Consider the following 15,144-nt stretch of genomic DNA (forward strand, 5'->3'; position numbering starts at 1 on the left):
TTAATGCAGTTGATGAATTCCTAAAATTAATCATTGACCCAACACAGCTTAATGACAAGCTGTTGACCAAGAGAAATGCAGACCACTGGAAGTGTCAACACTGGTATGCAGTGTATTTTTTTTGTGTCGTTAACTAACATTGGCAGCTGATTTATTGGTAACATAGCTTGGGATCAAATTAATTTGAGCAGAGCTTTTGAACTCATGCTTGTGCCATCACTCGTACTGCTTATTGCCACCTCACTAACATTGCTCAACCTCCCCCGGTCCCAATTTCCCTGTTGCTGACATCCTCATCCATGCCTTTGTTACCTCGAGGTTAGTTGCTGATTGATTCCTAAGTGTTTTTGCTGTGACTATGAATGTGTTTCATGATTCCCTGAGTTGCTTAAAATCGATGCTGTCATAAGGGAGATTGCAGGAGTGAGGTGGAACATTCTGTGGACCTTTGTCATGAATTTAAGAGTTCAACTAGAAACCACTTGCTTCCAAAAAGTGGGTGAGGTAGTTTAATCTAGACCTCCCCGGGAAGAATGAGCAGAGGCAACACAAAGTAGGTACCTGGATGGGGAGGAGGAGGAGGGGTAAATAAACTCTCAGCAGAAGCCTCAGGTATTCAAGGAGAAATTGTCTGACCTGAATTGAGATAACCATCAGCTTTGTTCCCCTGTATTGGTGCTTTGTAAACGAAAGGATTATTAATGCAAAACGCAAGAATCTCCAGTGCTTGAAATACTTGCTTCTGCCGAGCAACAAGGGGCAGCGCATACTGTGCGATTTTTAGGAGGTCACTCAGATGAGTTCAAACATCAGAGAATGTCAATCAATATTGGAATAAGTAAAACCTCAGCAACACCATCTCACGAGAAGACATTAAACTACCAGGATATGGTTTTGTCATTGAGGCAAGCCAGAATTATTGCCACTTTTAAGGAAATTCAAAGGCTAGATCTTCCAAAGTGAAAATTTGATATCCCACATGCAGGAAATGAGGATTTCAATGAGATTTGACTCATAAGAAATCATTGATTGAATTGAATTTATTGTGACATGTACCGAGGCACAGTGAAAAGCTTTATCTTGCAAGCAGCACAGGCAGAGCACATAGTTAAGTAGCATAGATAGTAAGTAATAGGTAAACAGCAGCAAAAACAAAGCTATTAGTAATTTTTCAAAGCATGCAATTAAGTTTACAGAGTGTAGAATGATTGTAGGAAATAGGAAACTTAGATTTGCAAGCAGGAACTTGCAAGGACCCAACCATATCCGGTGCCATCTTGCTGTGAATTTGGTACCAATAATGGCCTTTATCTGCATTTACCAGTCTTTAATCAGCCTTTACTTGCAAATACCATATGAGCAACAATTTATACCAGCAGTCCTCACTTTCTCAGAATTAATTCTGACCCTGAAATATTGAGCAAACACACTGATTGTAGTTTACTTTGGTATCCTTGACCAAAGGGCTGCAGCTGCCCTCTATCAGCCACCCTTACTTAATCAGCTTCAATTACAGCAGAGATGACCATTGCCAGAACCAGGTGAATGACTCAGGTAGTGGTGAAGAGCACAGGGACACCTGGCCAACAGCTGGGGAGAAGGGTCAAAGGTACCGTTCAACACCTCTTTGCTCACCATAAACCCCTAAGCCCATACATCTGAACACTGGATGATGAATGAAGCCAGTTCATTTCCCCACTGCTGTAAAATCTAGAGGGGTGCAGTCTCTCTCTCTCAGACCTCAGCAATTGATATAACCTCAAACTTTGAGCTTATTGAACTCCTGAAGATCAACAGCTAATCTTGTGTAAATTGTCCCTCAATATTGTCACTGGTAACTGTCTGATGTCTGACTGGGTTGTTGTAGAATCCAAGGAATCTGTCTGGACTGAGCAGCACTTTGATACAAACTGTAGTGTTTTCAACCACAGTTTGTCATTCATTAACCCATATTTTCCTCTTGTTAAATTTGGATGTTAGAGTACAAGTTGTACATATAGTAGATTGATTACTTTCCTAAGATTGTGTAGTAAGGTTTATTTTGTTTGTTCAAAACTGTGGAATCTTGAAGTTCTATTCTGTTAGTAAACAGGTGGGGGTTTCAAAATTTGCTTACTATGAACAAAGTTGCCATATAAGTACTTGTTGTAAAGTGAAAGGTGTGTGAATGTACCCTGACTAATCTTGATCAGTTTGCAATAACCCTTTTTAACTCAGGCACATTATGATATACAAAGAGGACAAGAGTCAGGGGTTCATAACACAGCTTTATCAAATACAAAACATATTTATCAGACCCTGGCAACTCCACCAATCCCTTCACAGGACTCTTCGGTAAACAGCCTTTACTCACCAAATAAACAGCCTTAACTCACCAAGTAAATAGTCTCAAATCTTCACTAGTGCTTTACTTTTGGCATCCACTTCTGAGGACTCACTGCACCCTATCCATAGTCCTACAATTGTTTTTGAATGTTCATCTGAAAAGACCAGGAAAATCCATTCAATAAAGTTGGGATAGGCTTTCCTCTATCTTGAGGGTTAGTTAATGTTACGGGATCTGTGATCATCATTTAGGGCTTCCCATCTCATTTAGGGCTGGCTCTGGTCTTTGGGTCATCTCACTGAGGTAGTCTCTGTGGGTCTGATCAGCCTGATGATGCTCACCATGAGATACAAGGAGCTGAAGATGCTGTGCAGCTCAACTGCTCATTAAAGTTGTTCCCTGAAGACGTTGTTGAAGAAGGTGCAAATGCAGAGTGTGCTCAGTTTCCAGGTTGCCCCTTTTTATCCCCCTCATCATGTCCTCCTCAAAAATTCTGTGGCCTGTAACCAATATTAGCCTCAAGCAGGGGACAGAAGATCCAATAAGATGACTACCTTCCATATTTGAAGGTCAGAGAACAGGATTTTGAACCTTCACCTGTCAAGTGCTGCCCTTGCCACTCTATGCCTCTGGACTTATACTGAGCTATGTGCCAGGTCTGTGGAGTGTTCTTCTTACATAGCAGAGTCACAGGAGATGGACACAACAGTTCATTCTGAAACAATGGGACTATTAGCACCTGGTCAGGCAGTTCCAGATCTGTCTGGTTTCAATGAAAAATTCATTGTCCCAAGCCTGGCTGCATAAATACTGTGTGTTCCACCTCTGCAGTTTCTAAATTACAGAGTCTAGCTAATTTTTATCCATGCTTGTGAAAATATGTCAACACTTCTGTAAAAATCCTGGAGATCATGGGTCACCTGACCACATGTAGTGGCTACAAAAGCAGATCAGAGGCTGGGAAATCTGCAGTAAGTAACTCACCTCCTGACCCTTTAAAGCCTGCCAACTGTATACAAGTCAGGAATGTGATGGAACACTTCCCTTTTGCCTAGATGGGTGCAGCTCCAACAACACTCGAGAAGCTTGACACCATCCAGGACAAAGCGTGTTTGACTGGCACACCAACAAAAGGATAGACTGCAACAATTCACCTTCGTTCCATTGACAGTAACCTCCAAGTCCATGACCACTACCACTTAGAAGGACATGTGCAGCAGATAAGGGGAGCATGCCAAACTGCATGTTGCTCACCAAGTCATACACCATCCTTATTAGGAACTATATCACCATTTTCTTCTTGATTTTTTACTTATCCCATTAGCATTTTCTTTGGCTTTGCTTGATCATCCCCTTGGTCATCTCTTCTCTTCTATCTTTCATCCGATTACAGATTTTCCTTATTTACCCCTTTCCCTGCTCCTTGATTTGTTTCAAATCTATTAAATCTCTAACTTCTTCCAGTTCTGAAAAATGGTCATTGACCTAGCATGTTAACGTTGGTGCTGCTCTCCTGGAAATTTCTGTCCTTATGTCAGCATTTACCATATTTTACTTTATGTTAGCAATACAGATTTATTTATTCACTTAGCATAATAAGAATTAGTTGTTTCACTGGTTATAGATAATTCACCTACAACTTTACTGTAGAATAACACTGCATTATTATTAAATGTATTTGTTTAATAATATGTATCTACACAGTATACAGTCAACTTGTAATATTGTTGATTGGTCTGTAGTTACAGATTTCATGTAGACCAACTACACCCCAGAGTCATTGCATACTCTCCATTAGCCACTACAATTCAATCTCACTTTTTGGCGAAAAAAGTGTCAATTTTCTTTAATCAACATTGTTCCTCAGCTTTGTACCCTCTTCCAAGATGAGTCCTTCCCATCAACATTTGTTAAGTCCAATAATCGTTATTCTCTCCCAGAACTGCTGCAGAGTGGCTGTTCTGTCTTAGTTCTGATTTCAGTTTTTCCCCAAACTGTCCTCGATCTAAGAGTATAAGGTACAGAAGCAGAATGTGATCATTCAGCCCATTGAGTCTTCTCCGCTATTTGATCATGACTGATAGGTTTCTCAACTCCATTCTCCTGCTTTCTCCCCATACCAATCAAGAATCTAACTCCATTTTAAATACTCTCAACGGCTGGACTCCACAGTCTTCTGTGGCACTGAATTCCACAGATTCACCACCCTTTGGCTGAAGAAGTTACTCTTCATCTCAGTTCGAAAGGATCATGCCTTCACTCCGAAGCTGTCCCCTCACATCTTAGTCTCTCCTACTAGTGAAAACACCTTCTCCACGTTCACTCTATCCAGGCCTCTCATTCTTCTGTAAGTTTCAATGTGAGCTCCCCACTCCTTCTAACCTCCATCAAGCATAGACACAGATTCCTTAACTACTTCTTATATGAAAGTCTTTCATCCCCACGATCATTTTTGTAAACTTTGTTTAAACCCTCTCCAACACCAGTACATCCTTCCTTAGATGCAGACCCAAAACTGTTCACAATGTTCCAATATTGTAGCCCTCTTGAAATTAATGCTGACAATGCATTTGCCTTATGAACTGAATGTACATGCTAACCTGAAGAGAATCGTGAACTAGGGCTCCTCTTTGAATTTCAGATTTCCAAAGCCTTTCCCTGTTTAGAAAATAGTCTATACCTCTATTCTTCCTACCAAAGTGCATGACCTCACACTTTCTCACATTGTATTCCACTTGTCACTTTTTTGCCCTCTCTCCTAGCCTGTCCAAGTCCTTCTGCAGCTTCCCCAGCACTATCTGTCCCTTCAACTATCTTTGTCATCTGCAAACTTAGCAACTTAGAGTCCAGATCACTAATGTGTATAATGTGAAAAGTTGTTGTCTGAGCACTGACCCCTGCAGAACTCCAACAGTCATCAGCTGTTTTGCTGAAAAATAGCTCTTTATTCCTACTGTCTGCCTATCTGCCAAACTTCTATTCATGCCAGTACCATGTCCCTAACATCATGAGCGTATTTAGTAGCCTCCTCTGCAGTACCTTTTCAGGTCAACCAGAGTCCTCCACCTTCAACATTGTTTCTTCCCTCTGTAACTGAGAGATTTGTAATATGTATAATGTATTTAATATTTGGTATATAAAATAATGTATTCTCATATCATTTCCTGCAAGTTTGGACTTGTCTATGTTTTTGGAGTTAACAATTAGCTTTTAAAAACTACAATTCTAAGCCAAAGGAAGTTACTCAGAGTTCCTCAGAAATCCCCCAGAGGGTTTAGTGCCAGAATGTTCGAGATGCTGACTTTTATTATTCTATACTGGGAGGTGTTCAAAAGAGAAGTATGCATCAAATGCCAAAGTGCTGAACAATTGTTTGAAAGAGTAACATATGCTAAGCAGTATTCCTAAGAAAAGGAGTTAAAAGTACTGAAACTATCCTTAGAATAAGAAGTTATTATTAATCCCAGATCAGATTATTACGTTACAGTCTGTGGAAAAGAAGGGAAGGTTTTTGAAGTTTTTAAAAAAAGAAAAATAATTGAAACTGCATTAATGTCATTTAGCCATGTAAGGATGTTAAATCAACAGCACAATAATAATGAAGGAATCATTATCTACTTCCAGCAGATAAAGTGAAATTCTAATCACTTGTAGCCCAAAAAGAAAAATGAAGAAGAAAAAAGTCTCTATCTCCCTTGGAAATGAGTTGGTCTGGGTCTTGCTTAAAATGCAGCACAAAAAAAAAGATAAAGTCACCACAGTCCCAGAGGACCGTAAGGCTGCTGTCTAATTTGAGACAACTGGTGATAGTTTAATCTGAGAGTGACCACATCTCAGGCGATAAGGAGTCTATCATGGTAACCTCAGCATGAGAGGCTCTTAGAATTGCAACAATGTTTGTACCAGGATGTACTCAACCCAGTACAAAGCTGTGATTTCTGTTCAACCCAATAAAGAGTGCTTGGGTTATTTTTTACTGTGTTTAAAATCTTTGAATGTTTGTTATAAGAGAATAGAATAGTTTGTTTCTTGTTTATCTTCATTTCTATTGTTAATAAACTTTGTTTAGTTTTGTTGTTAAAGGCTGCAGAATTGCAAAGTAAAGTTGCAGTAATAGATCACATCAGAAACAAAGATGAAAAGAAAATGATTGAGCTCTATCCAGCTAGGTTCCGCTCAGGGATCTTATTTGCCTGGTACTAACCTCAAATGGGCTTTACCCATAACAATTTGGGCCACTAGATCATAATACCTGATGGAAGGCACAATCCCACTGTTTCATTAACTCAACAAATTCCAGATAGTTCCTACCTTTCAATAATTCTAGTGATCCCAGTGCCCATACTCTTTCTCCCCATTGCTGCAATGGATCCAAACCATCTTCATTAAATATTGGCACATAGTGTTGTAAAGCTGCAATTTTAGGCCAAAAGATAAATTTGCTCAGATCCAAGACAAACAGATCAGTGTCTCGAAGTTTGTTTATAAATTGACTTTTTTAAAAGGCGTAAATACATCTCAGCATCAATTGGATATAATGATTGATGTACTGATCAAAGCATTAAAATAACATCTTGATTGAATCTTAAACAATTTTTTTTCCTGATCCACCAATGAAATATTTGGTGAGATTTAATGCCCATCCTTTGAGTGAATAATGATTGGACACATTGAGAAAGATGGATATATCATCCTATCAGCTGTGATGTAGTTGGTGGATATCTCACCTTTATGTTAGAAAATACTGGATTCAAGTCCAACTAATGCCTTTAAACACAAAAATATAGGCTGATACCTCAGTGCTGTGCTGGGGAATGCTGTACTGTTTCATTTCAGGTGAGGTATTAAAAGGAGACCCTGTCAGATAGGAGTAAAGGATTCCTGACATTATTTTGAAGACAGTTCTTTCCTGACCAGTATTTATCCCTCATCAGCAAAAAAGAAGTTGGCTGATGATGGTTACACTGCATTAAGAGGACTTCAAGTGTATCCAATTATCTGCATCACAGCAGTGGCTCCACTTCAGCACAGATATCATAATGGCATTTTTCTGTAAATAACTACAGAACAAACTCAAATCTTAGTGTATCAGCTCTCACTAAATCAGAATAGTGCATAGCTTCAAGCCCCATTCCCAATCCTCAATATCAACTCTCTAGTCAAGTTCTGGGCCCAATAATATTTGTTGCTCCCAGTTGTCACTCCTTGTCCATGCGATTCTGTCAACATTTCTCCATATGCTTCTATCATTTTCAACTAATGCCAATATTTTCATCTTGTCACCCTAACTGCAGATGATGTGGAAATCTACCAAAACACCAGGCCACCTGGTTTCAACGCCAACAGAAGAAGAAGCAGGGCTGTCTTGTACCACCTGTCAGGACACTTACAGAAACAGGATAAGAGCAAGCTCAAGCTCAACAATGTATGTACAAGAACCCACCGATTATTTGACCTAGTGGTTCAGACCCCTGTCTATTCGACAAGTCGATTTTTAAAAAAATTAAGCCTTGGTGATCAGTCTTTTGTGTAAGGAAGTGGCATCCATTCATGCCTTGTAGAAAGTAAGACAAAAACAACAAGCACTTCCTTATTCTCCCAAGACTTGGAGGTGTCAGTGTTGAACTGGGGTGGACAAGGTTAAAAATCACATAACACCAGGTTATAGACCAACAGGTATATTTGGAAGCATTTGCTTTCGAAGCGCCGCTCCTTCATCAGGTAGCTGTGGAGGTTAAGATCATGCTCACAGAATTTACAGCCAACTGAGTCCATGTTATGGAGATATGATACAGTAAACAATCTTAGATTAAAACTTTCATCTTTTACAATAGGATATGCTGGTTTTTGTTCTTTGATGTGTAAATCCCAGAACTTCTTTTCAATTACATTCTCAAGTTAGCTCAACTTTTTAAACAATTGGTGTGAAGTCTGTCTGTGTTCCAGTGTTATGTCAGACTGACAAGCCCTCCGCATTGTTTTACATGGACTCATGCAGTCTTTGAGCAAATAAAATGTAATTCTGCGAAAACAAATTCACCCCATAAGCTTATATGTGTGTGTATGTAGGAGTGACAGATTGAGTGTGCATGTGAGTGTGTGCGAGCAGGTGTGAGTGCACATGATAGAGTGTGTGTGTATGAGTGTGATTGGGTATGTGTGAGAGGGTGCGTATGTTGGTGTGAGTGTGGGGCTTGTATGTGTGTGAAGGAGGATCTATGTGGGTGTGTCAGTATGTTTTAATCTAAGATTGATTACTGTATCACATCTCCATAACACTGAACTCTTTTGGCTGTAAATTCTGTGAGCATGATCTTAACCTCCACAACCACCTGATGGAGGAACGGCGCTCCGAAAGCTAGTGCTTCCAAATAAATCTGTTGAACTATAACCCAATGTTGTGGCATATTCTACCAAGAACACATTTATTACTCCTAATTTTGTTTCATGTGCTCGACAATCCCAATATGAACTAATATGCAACATACGATATACTTTTTCATGTGCTACATGTGAAAGATTTCAATATTAGAACGTTTCCATATTGTTGCACTATGTCAGCATCAAGCATCACCAAAAAAAACCACATTGTCTGATAATGTCAAATTTTCTCTGCTTTGCCGCTTATTATTTAATCACAGCTTCAGAAGAATGCCTCATACTGTATTTATGCATAATCTCTTATGATAATCCACACCAGCCTTCCTTATACATTTCCTGAGTTCCTTGCAAATTGAGTGCTGATTACTATGACAAAAGTCAATTGGATTCATATAATAGCATAGCATGGAAAAATATCTGAGGTGGTTTCATCTAAGTTTAGTTTCCAACACCGAGATAAAAGAGGAAATATTGGGCGAGAGCATACCCTGAAAGGTTCATCAAAGAGTTGATTTGAAGATTGGAGGGAACTGGAGAAGTGGAGGGGTCAGTGTTTTTCGTGAAGGCTTTTGAGAAAACAGGTATTTATTTGCAGATATCAGTGAGATAGATGTATCTGCTACTCACTGCAGAGTTTGCCTAGTCTTAATGCAATGTTTGATAACAACACATTGGATTCAGACTGCCCAAATTTAATAACCCTATAGCATTTAGTTAGGACACTGAAGCTCAATAGAAACGAACACATTCCTTCAATATGGTTTTGTTTGTCTACAAAATCATGAAGTGTGCTAACCCACAGAGACCCTCCACCATAAGTCACATAAAACAACAGGGTCTTTGACAAAATATACAAAATAACCTTCATCGGCGTCAAGGAGTCATAATGCTCATTGTTCAGAAGAGGTTAGCTCAGGCTGGATTTGTCAAAGTAGATTAGATTTCTGACTTAAAATTGTAAGTTCGCACTGTTTACTTCAGGAGGGTTAATATTAAAGGAGGGTTAATATTAAAGGAAGGTTAATATTACATTATGTTATTCCTTACTTTGGATTATCTTTATTGGTGTAATTTTTTTTGGTGTCAACAGATGAGCTGAAAACCAATCACCAAAACAATGGGTTAATGTTAATTCGAAGTTGTGTTTCACTTATTAAAGAAAGGAGTAAATGCAGAATTAATTAAAATTTCTAACTCTGTTCCATGTCAAGTATTGTAACTAAGTGATGCTTGGCACAGGATTGCGGGCTTTTCATAAACTTACACTTAGTAGCAGAGGGAACAGTGGTGTATTTGAGCACTTTTTCTTATCCATTTACAACTGCTGAATACCTGACAGGCTTCATAGGGAATTAGCTACAATCACCAATTCCATCAATAAAAATCACTGCAGCCTGAAAATGCTGCAGCCAACTCCCAATCCATCCCCACTTTGTAACATCTTATTTGAATACTATCTTTCAGAGACAATTAGAGGAGATTCCTGTTGACTCAGGCACACGTTTAATTAGTTTGTGTTGAAATGAAATGTTGAGACTCAGTCATGGAGGTAGACCTTATTGTAACTAATTAAAATAGAACATTATGAGAGCTGTGCATGTGTTTGATTTGATTTTGCACTGAATAATGATTCTTGACAGGGGACACTGAAACTGGTTGGAAAGTGTAGAGTCAAATTTATCAAACTTCAGTTTTAAATCATGAAATGTAAACATTGCACCCTTGACTTTTACAGCAACTAGATGAGTAGTAAATGTTCCCTTCAGTTGATACAAAAGTTATTCTGTCAGCTCATGGCTTATAAAAACCTGTACAAGTGAGCATGTTATCCTATCCAGCCACGGTTATTGTCTAGGTGACCATAATTCACTTGAGCCTGAGCTGTAAATGTCAGTAGGTTCTTTTGTGGAGGAAGTCACAGCTAAACCTGACTGCGCTCTTATTCAGCATCCATTCAGGTAAAGCCTGGTAGGATTTATTGTACAGCAAACTGGAGGTGAGGACCCTTACTGCTTTTTCCCTCTTTCCCTGTCATTTGCCCTGCCGGAGATCATTTAACTCAACGACCAGGAATAAGACCTTGGGACATGCCTAAGTCAGTATGGTTTACCAGCAAATATTTTACTTGTATTTAAGCAGTCCCTGCAATCTACAGACAATTTGAAATTAATGAGTTAAAACTTTGGGCTGGTGCTGTCACTGTCAATAAGTTGCATGACACTTTGGTTACCCCATCTAAATTTTAACACTAACAAAAGCGCTGCTCTTGTAAATGTTGTAACAACGCTTTTAAGTAAACAGGTATTTACTTGCAGATATCAGTGAGATGGGTGTATCTGCTACTCACTGCAGAGTTTGCCTATTCTTGATGCAATGTTTGATAACAACACATTGGATTTTATATAGAATGACTAATGTTGCTTGTTTCTCAGAGAAAATGAATACAATTGCAGAATGCAGCCCAAAAAACACTTGTAAAAATCCATTTAAACTAAAATAACATTCATTGTTCTAAGTCTGGTAAACCAGTGGGGAGACTGGTCGAAGAGTGGTCTGTGACTAATTTTCTGTCTCACCTCCTTGAAGAATTGCACCAGTGCAGGAGATTGCTGGCTTGGTTAACTTGTAATGTATTAATTCATGAAGGAATTTTGACAAAAATACTGATTTATGACATGACCATTATACCCTAGGTGCTCGCTCCCTTGTACAGTACCTGCTCAGTAATCACAATATTTTACAGACACCCTGGAAATGGTCTAAGTTCATAACCACCTCCACCATTCCCCACTCACTCACCCACCCTGTGATCCTGGCGACATAGTTTGAGAGCCACTGAATTACTGATGTTACAGGCTGAAAACACTAACTTTGACTCTGCAGCATCAAGATACTATGGCCACAGTATTGTTCTAGCCTAGATCTACACTATCTAGAATTTAGGAGCATGGGTCCTTGTGGTGCAACACCTCTGTTTCAAAATTGAAATATTTATCACGTTCATATCAGACAAGGAATAGGCCTACCAAGTGTGGATAATAAATCTCATACAAATACAATTACTCATGGCATTGAGCATACTTTTCCATTTCAGAGTGGTTGCCAATTTTATGATAATAAGTTATTGTGGAACAAACTAGTACTGCACTGGTAAGAATGAGACAACATTATAACGCTACTTGCAATATTACCAGAACACTATTGGAATACTATAAAGTTGCCTTACATATTACATACAATTCTACATGTGGATAGACACTATAAATTGTTGTGTAAATATTTCACATATCCATCAATGTACCAAAGTAGCCTTACAGAGTTTGGTCTGAATGTGTTTGTGATTTATTTGAGGATAAAATAAAACAGTCGCATTCCCTGTGACTTTGAGATTTAAAGCATTACACATTATCCTTCATGATATCATTGGGCACAGCAGCAAGCAAGGAAACATGCAAACAAAGAGTCATGGTTACATTAACATGCTGTGAGATGTCTTCAGTTTTAAGTTTGAATGTTTTGTATCCAAAAAGAGGAAAATATAGGAAGGAGAGCAGCCTATTATTACCTATTATGATCCTGTTCCACTATTTAATGAAATCATGGCTGATTTGTTTTCAATAATGTAAAGAAGCCAAAATATGTGAAGTATCATTGGACATCCACATTTGTCATTTATTATTTTAGATCTAATATGATTTTCTTCTGTTTAGTAATGCATGCATTCAAAATAAGGGGATTAGAAAACACAAAATCTGGCAAGCGAACTAGACAAGAACGATCTCTCACTTCCCAGTTTGTGACTAAGTATTTTTCGTGGATGTTATGCTACAAAGCTGCAGTGTGCCCAACCTCATAGTCACGTCAAAAATATAAATAAAGCTCTTCATGTGACATCATGAAGAGAAAGTCTCCACAGAAATTTTCTCCCTTGAATCATCCTCTGACTTCTCTGTTTTCCATGGATTTGTTTACATTTGTTTTGTTGTGGTTCTCCAGGAATGATTAAACTCTTTAACTTTACACAAGTGCCTGTGAACTTTGACAGAAAGGACAAAGGTTTACTATAAAAGTTTAGCTGTTATTGGTATCCTCTTTGCAAATACTTGAAAATATTCAACAAACTTCATAGATGGTAGTATAACCTTTTTGTTATTATTTCTAACTGTTTTTACATTTTTTAGTTACTGCTTATTATATCTGTCAATTGCCATTGAACTCATTGAGAATACTTCACCTCGACCTATTTTCTTTGTCAGTGTTTGTTAGTTATGATTTGTTACTGCCTTCCACTGTCGGTGCAGAGTGAGGAGGCAAGATTCAAATCTACCTCAGCCAGACCATAATTGAACCTTTGGTGACAGTATTATTGAACCATGTGCTAGTCATCTAACCTGGCTCCCCAATTGTACAACATTCAGATAAGATACAAAAACAGAAGTTGCTGGAAAAGCTCCACAGGTCTGGCAGCATCTGTGAAGAGAAATTAGAGTTAGTGTTTTGGGTCCAGTGACCCTTCCTCAGAACCAGACCCAAACATTAACTCTGATTTCTCTTCACGAATGCTGTCAGACCTGCTGGGCTTTTCCAGCTTTTGTTTCTGATTTACAGCATACACAGTTCTTTGGGTTTTAATTCAGATAAGATAAATAGGTTTGCATTACCATATAAGTTAGCTAGCTACAGATTTCAACAGGAACAATATACATTTATCAAAAAATAAAGTGAAATATTCGTGAGTTTATGGTGTAAACATACAAACCTTACAGTGAAATTAAAAAAAATAGAAATATATCATTGTCAAATGCCTTTAATCAACGGTATTGTGGTGTGCAGCCTACAGAACCTTAGAGAACGGTTATTATCTTACAGTGAAAAACAATGCCAAGGTTAAAACTAATAGAAGATGATGAAAAGGATGTAGCAATTGTTACATGAGGAGCCAAGATTCACAGCTTTGATGTTCTGGAAAATAATTTATTCAAGTAGAAGATGATACAATGAGTCTTTTAAAGGGGCCTGGATGTGCAAAGGGGGTAAATTTGCAAACATGGTTTGGCAATGGAAGATCATGATATCAGACAAGAGGAAAAATTAGGAAGGAGAGCCCTTCATGATAACCTCAGCTTGTGCAGAAATTGAACCCACATTGTTGGTGTTACTCTGCATTAAGTTAAAAATCACACATCACCAGATTATAGTCCAACAGGTTTACTTGGAAGCACTAGCTTTTGGAGCGCTGCACCTTCATCAGCAAGCTAGCTGTTCAGCCAACTCAGCTAACCATCCCCTTTAATTGCAGTTAGAAGTGAATAGAACAAATTGAGACCAAAACAGCACCCAAACAAGGAGTTGAATCCTGGATCCTCAGATTAAAAGTCTGATGTTCTTCTGACTGATCTACCCAAGCTTCATCTGAGGGCCATTCTTTACTTGATGCAAGTGATGTAATTACTTCTGGACTGCATTAAAGGCACAGCTTCTCTTGTCGTATATTGATTACTGCAATTGCAGTGGTATATCTGGTGATACATGCTTACTACATATGGTTGGATGACAACTGCTCTACACAGATCTCAGGTTGCTATGTGAGTTGACCCTTTGAGACTATTGAATGTCAGCTCCCTGACAGTGCTCAGTTCTCGAAATGACTTGGTAGTTGTATTAAAGTGAGGGAGTAAATTACTGCAAATGCTGGAATCTGAACTGAAAAAAAAAATTGCTGGAGATCACAATGGAGGAGGGTTGGGGGTGGGGAGTGCGGGTGTCAGGCAGCATCCATGGAGATTAGAGCTAGCATCCATGGAGAGAAAACAAGCTAATGTTTGGAGTGTAGATGACTATTCATCGTCAGACTCTGATGACGAGTCATCTTGTTGCGAACGTTAGCTTATGATGTCTGGCATTTTTTGTTTTCAGTTTTTAAAGTGAAATTTGGCTTTCATCTTGATATTGTCATGATAGCTGTTACTATTTCTGGCATCAGTCATTTTTTCACTCCTGAAAGAGAGTTTGGGTATGGCAATGGCATTAGTCTTTGGACTAGAATGCTTTCACACCCTCAGAATTTATATTTATCCACTCAAGGATTACCTTGCACAAGTCTGTGCTGGATTAATTCAATTTCTTTATGATCATGGAAACAAGCCATTCAGCCCATCAAGTCTACACAGATCCTCCAAACAGCATCCCACCTAGACCATCCCCCTACTCTATAACCCTGTATTTACCATGGGCAATCCACCCAACCCACACAGCTTTGGACAGTGGGAGGCAACCAGTGCACCCAGAGGAACACGCACACGCATGGGAGAACATGTTAATTCCACACAGACAAGTCACCCAAGACTAAAATTGAACCTGGGTCCCTGGCGCTATGAGGCAGTAGTGCTAACCGCTGAGCCACTGTGCCGCTCTTTTGCAATTTTCATTGCCACCTC

At 38.9% G+C, this 15,144-nt stretch overlaps 1 protein-coding gene across 1 annotated transcript in view; it reads left to right on the top strand.

Annotated features, from left to right (window-relative positions):
- Window positions 1-15,144, top strand: part of kcnh3 (potassium voltage-gated channel, subfamily H (eag-related), member 3) — a 703,578-nt gene that overhangs the window by 408,217 nt on the left and 280,217 nt on the right. The window contains exon 5 of the mRNA XM_060828128.1: window positions 7,621-7,751. Coding sequence (XP_060684111.1) covers window positions 7,621-7,751 — 131 coding nt within the window. The remainder of the gene's footprint in view (window positions 1-7,620; window positions 7,752-15,144) is intronic.

Source organism: Hemiscyllium ocellatum, chromosome 7 (genome assembly GCF_020745735.1).
Source record: "Hemiscyllium ocellatum isolate sHemOce1 chromosome 7, sHemOce1.pat.X.cur, whole genome shotgun sequence".
NCBI classification, from domain to species: domain Eukaryota; kingdom Metazoa; phylum Chordata; class Chondrichthyes; order Orectolobiformes; family Hemiscylliidae; genus Hemiscyllium; species Hemiscyllium ocellatum.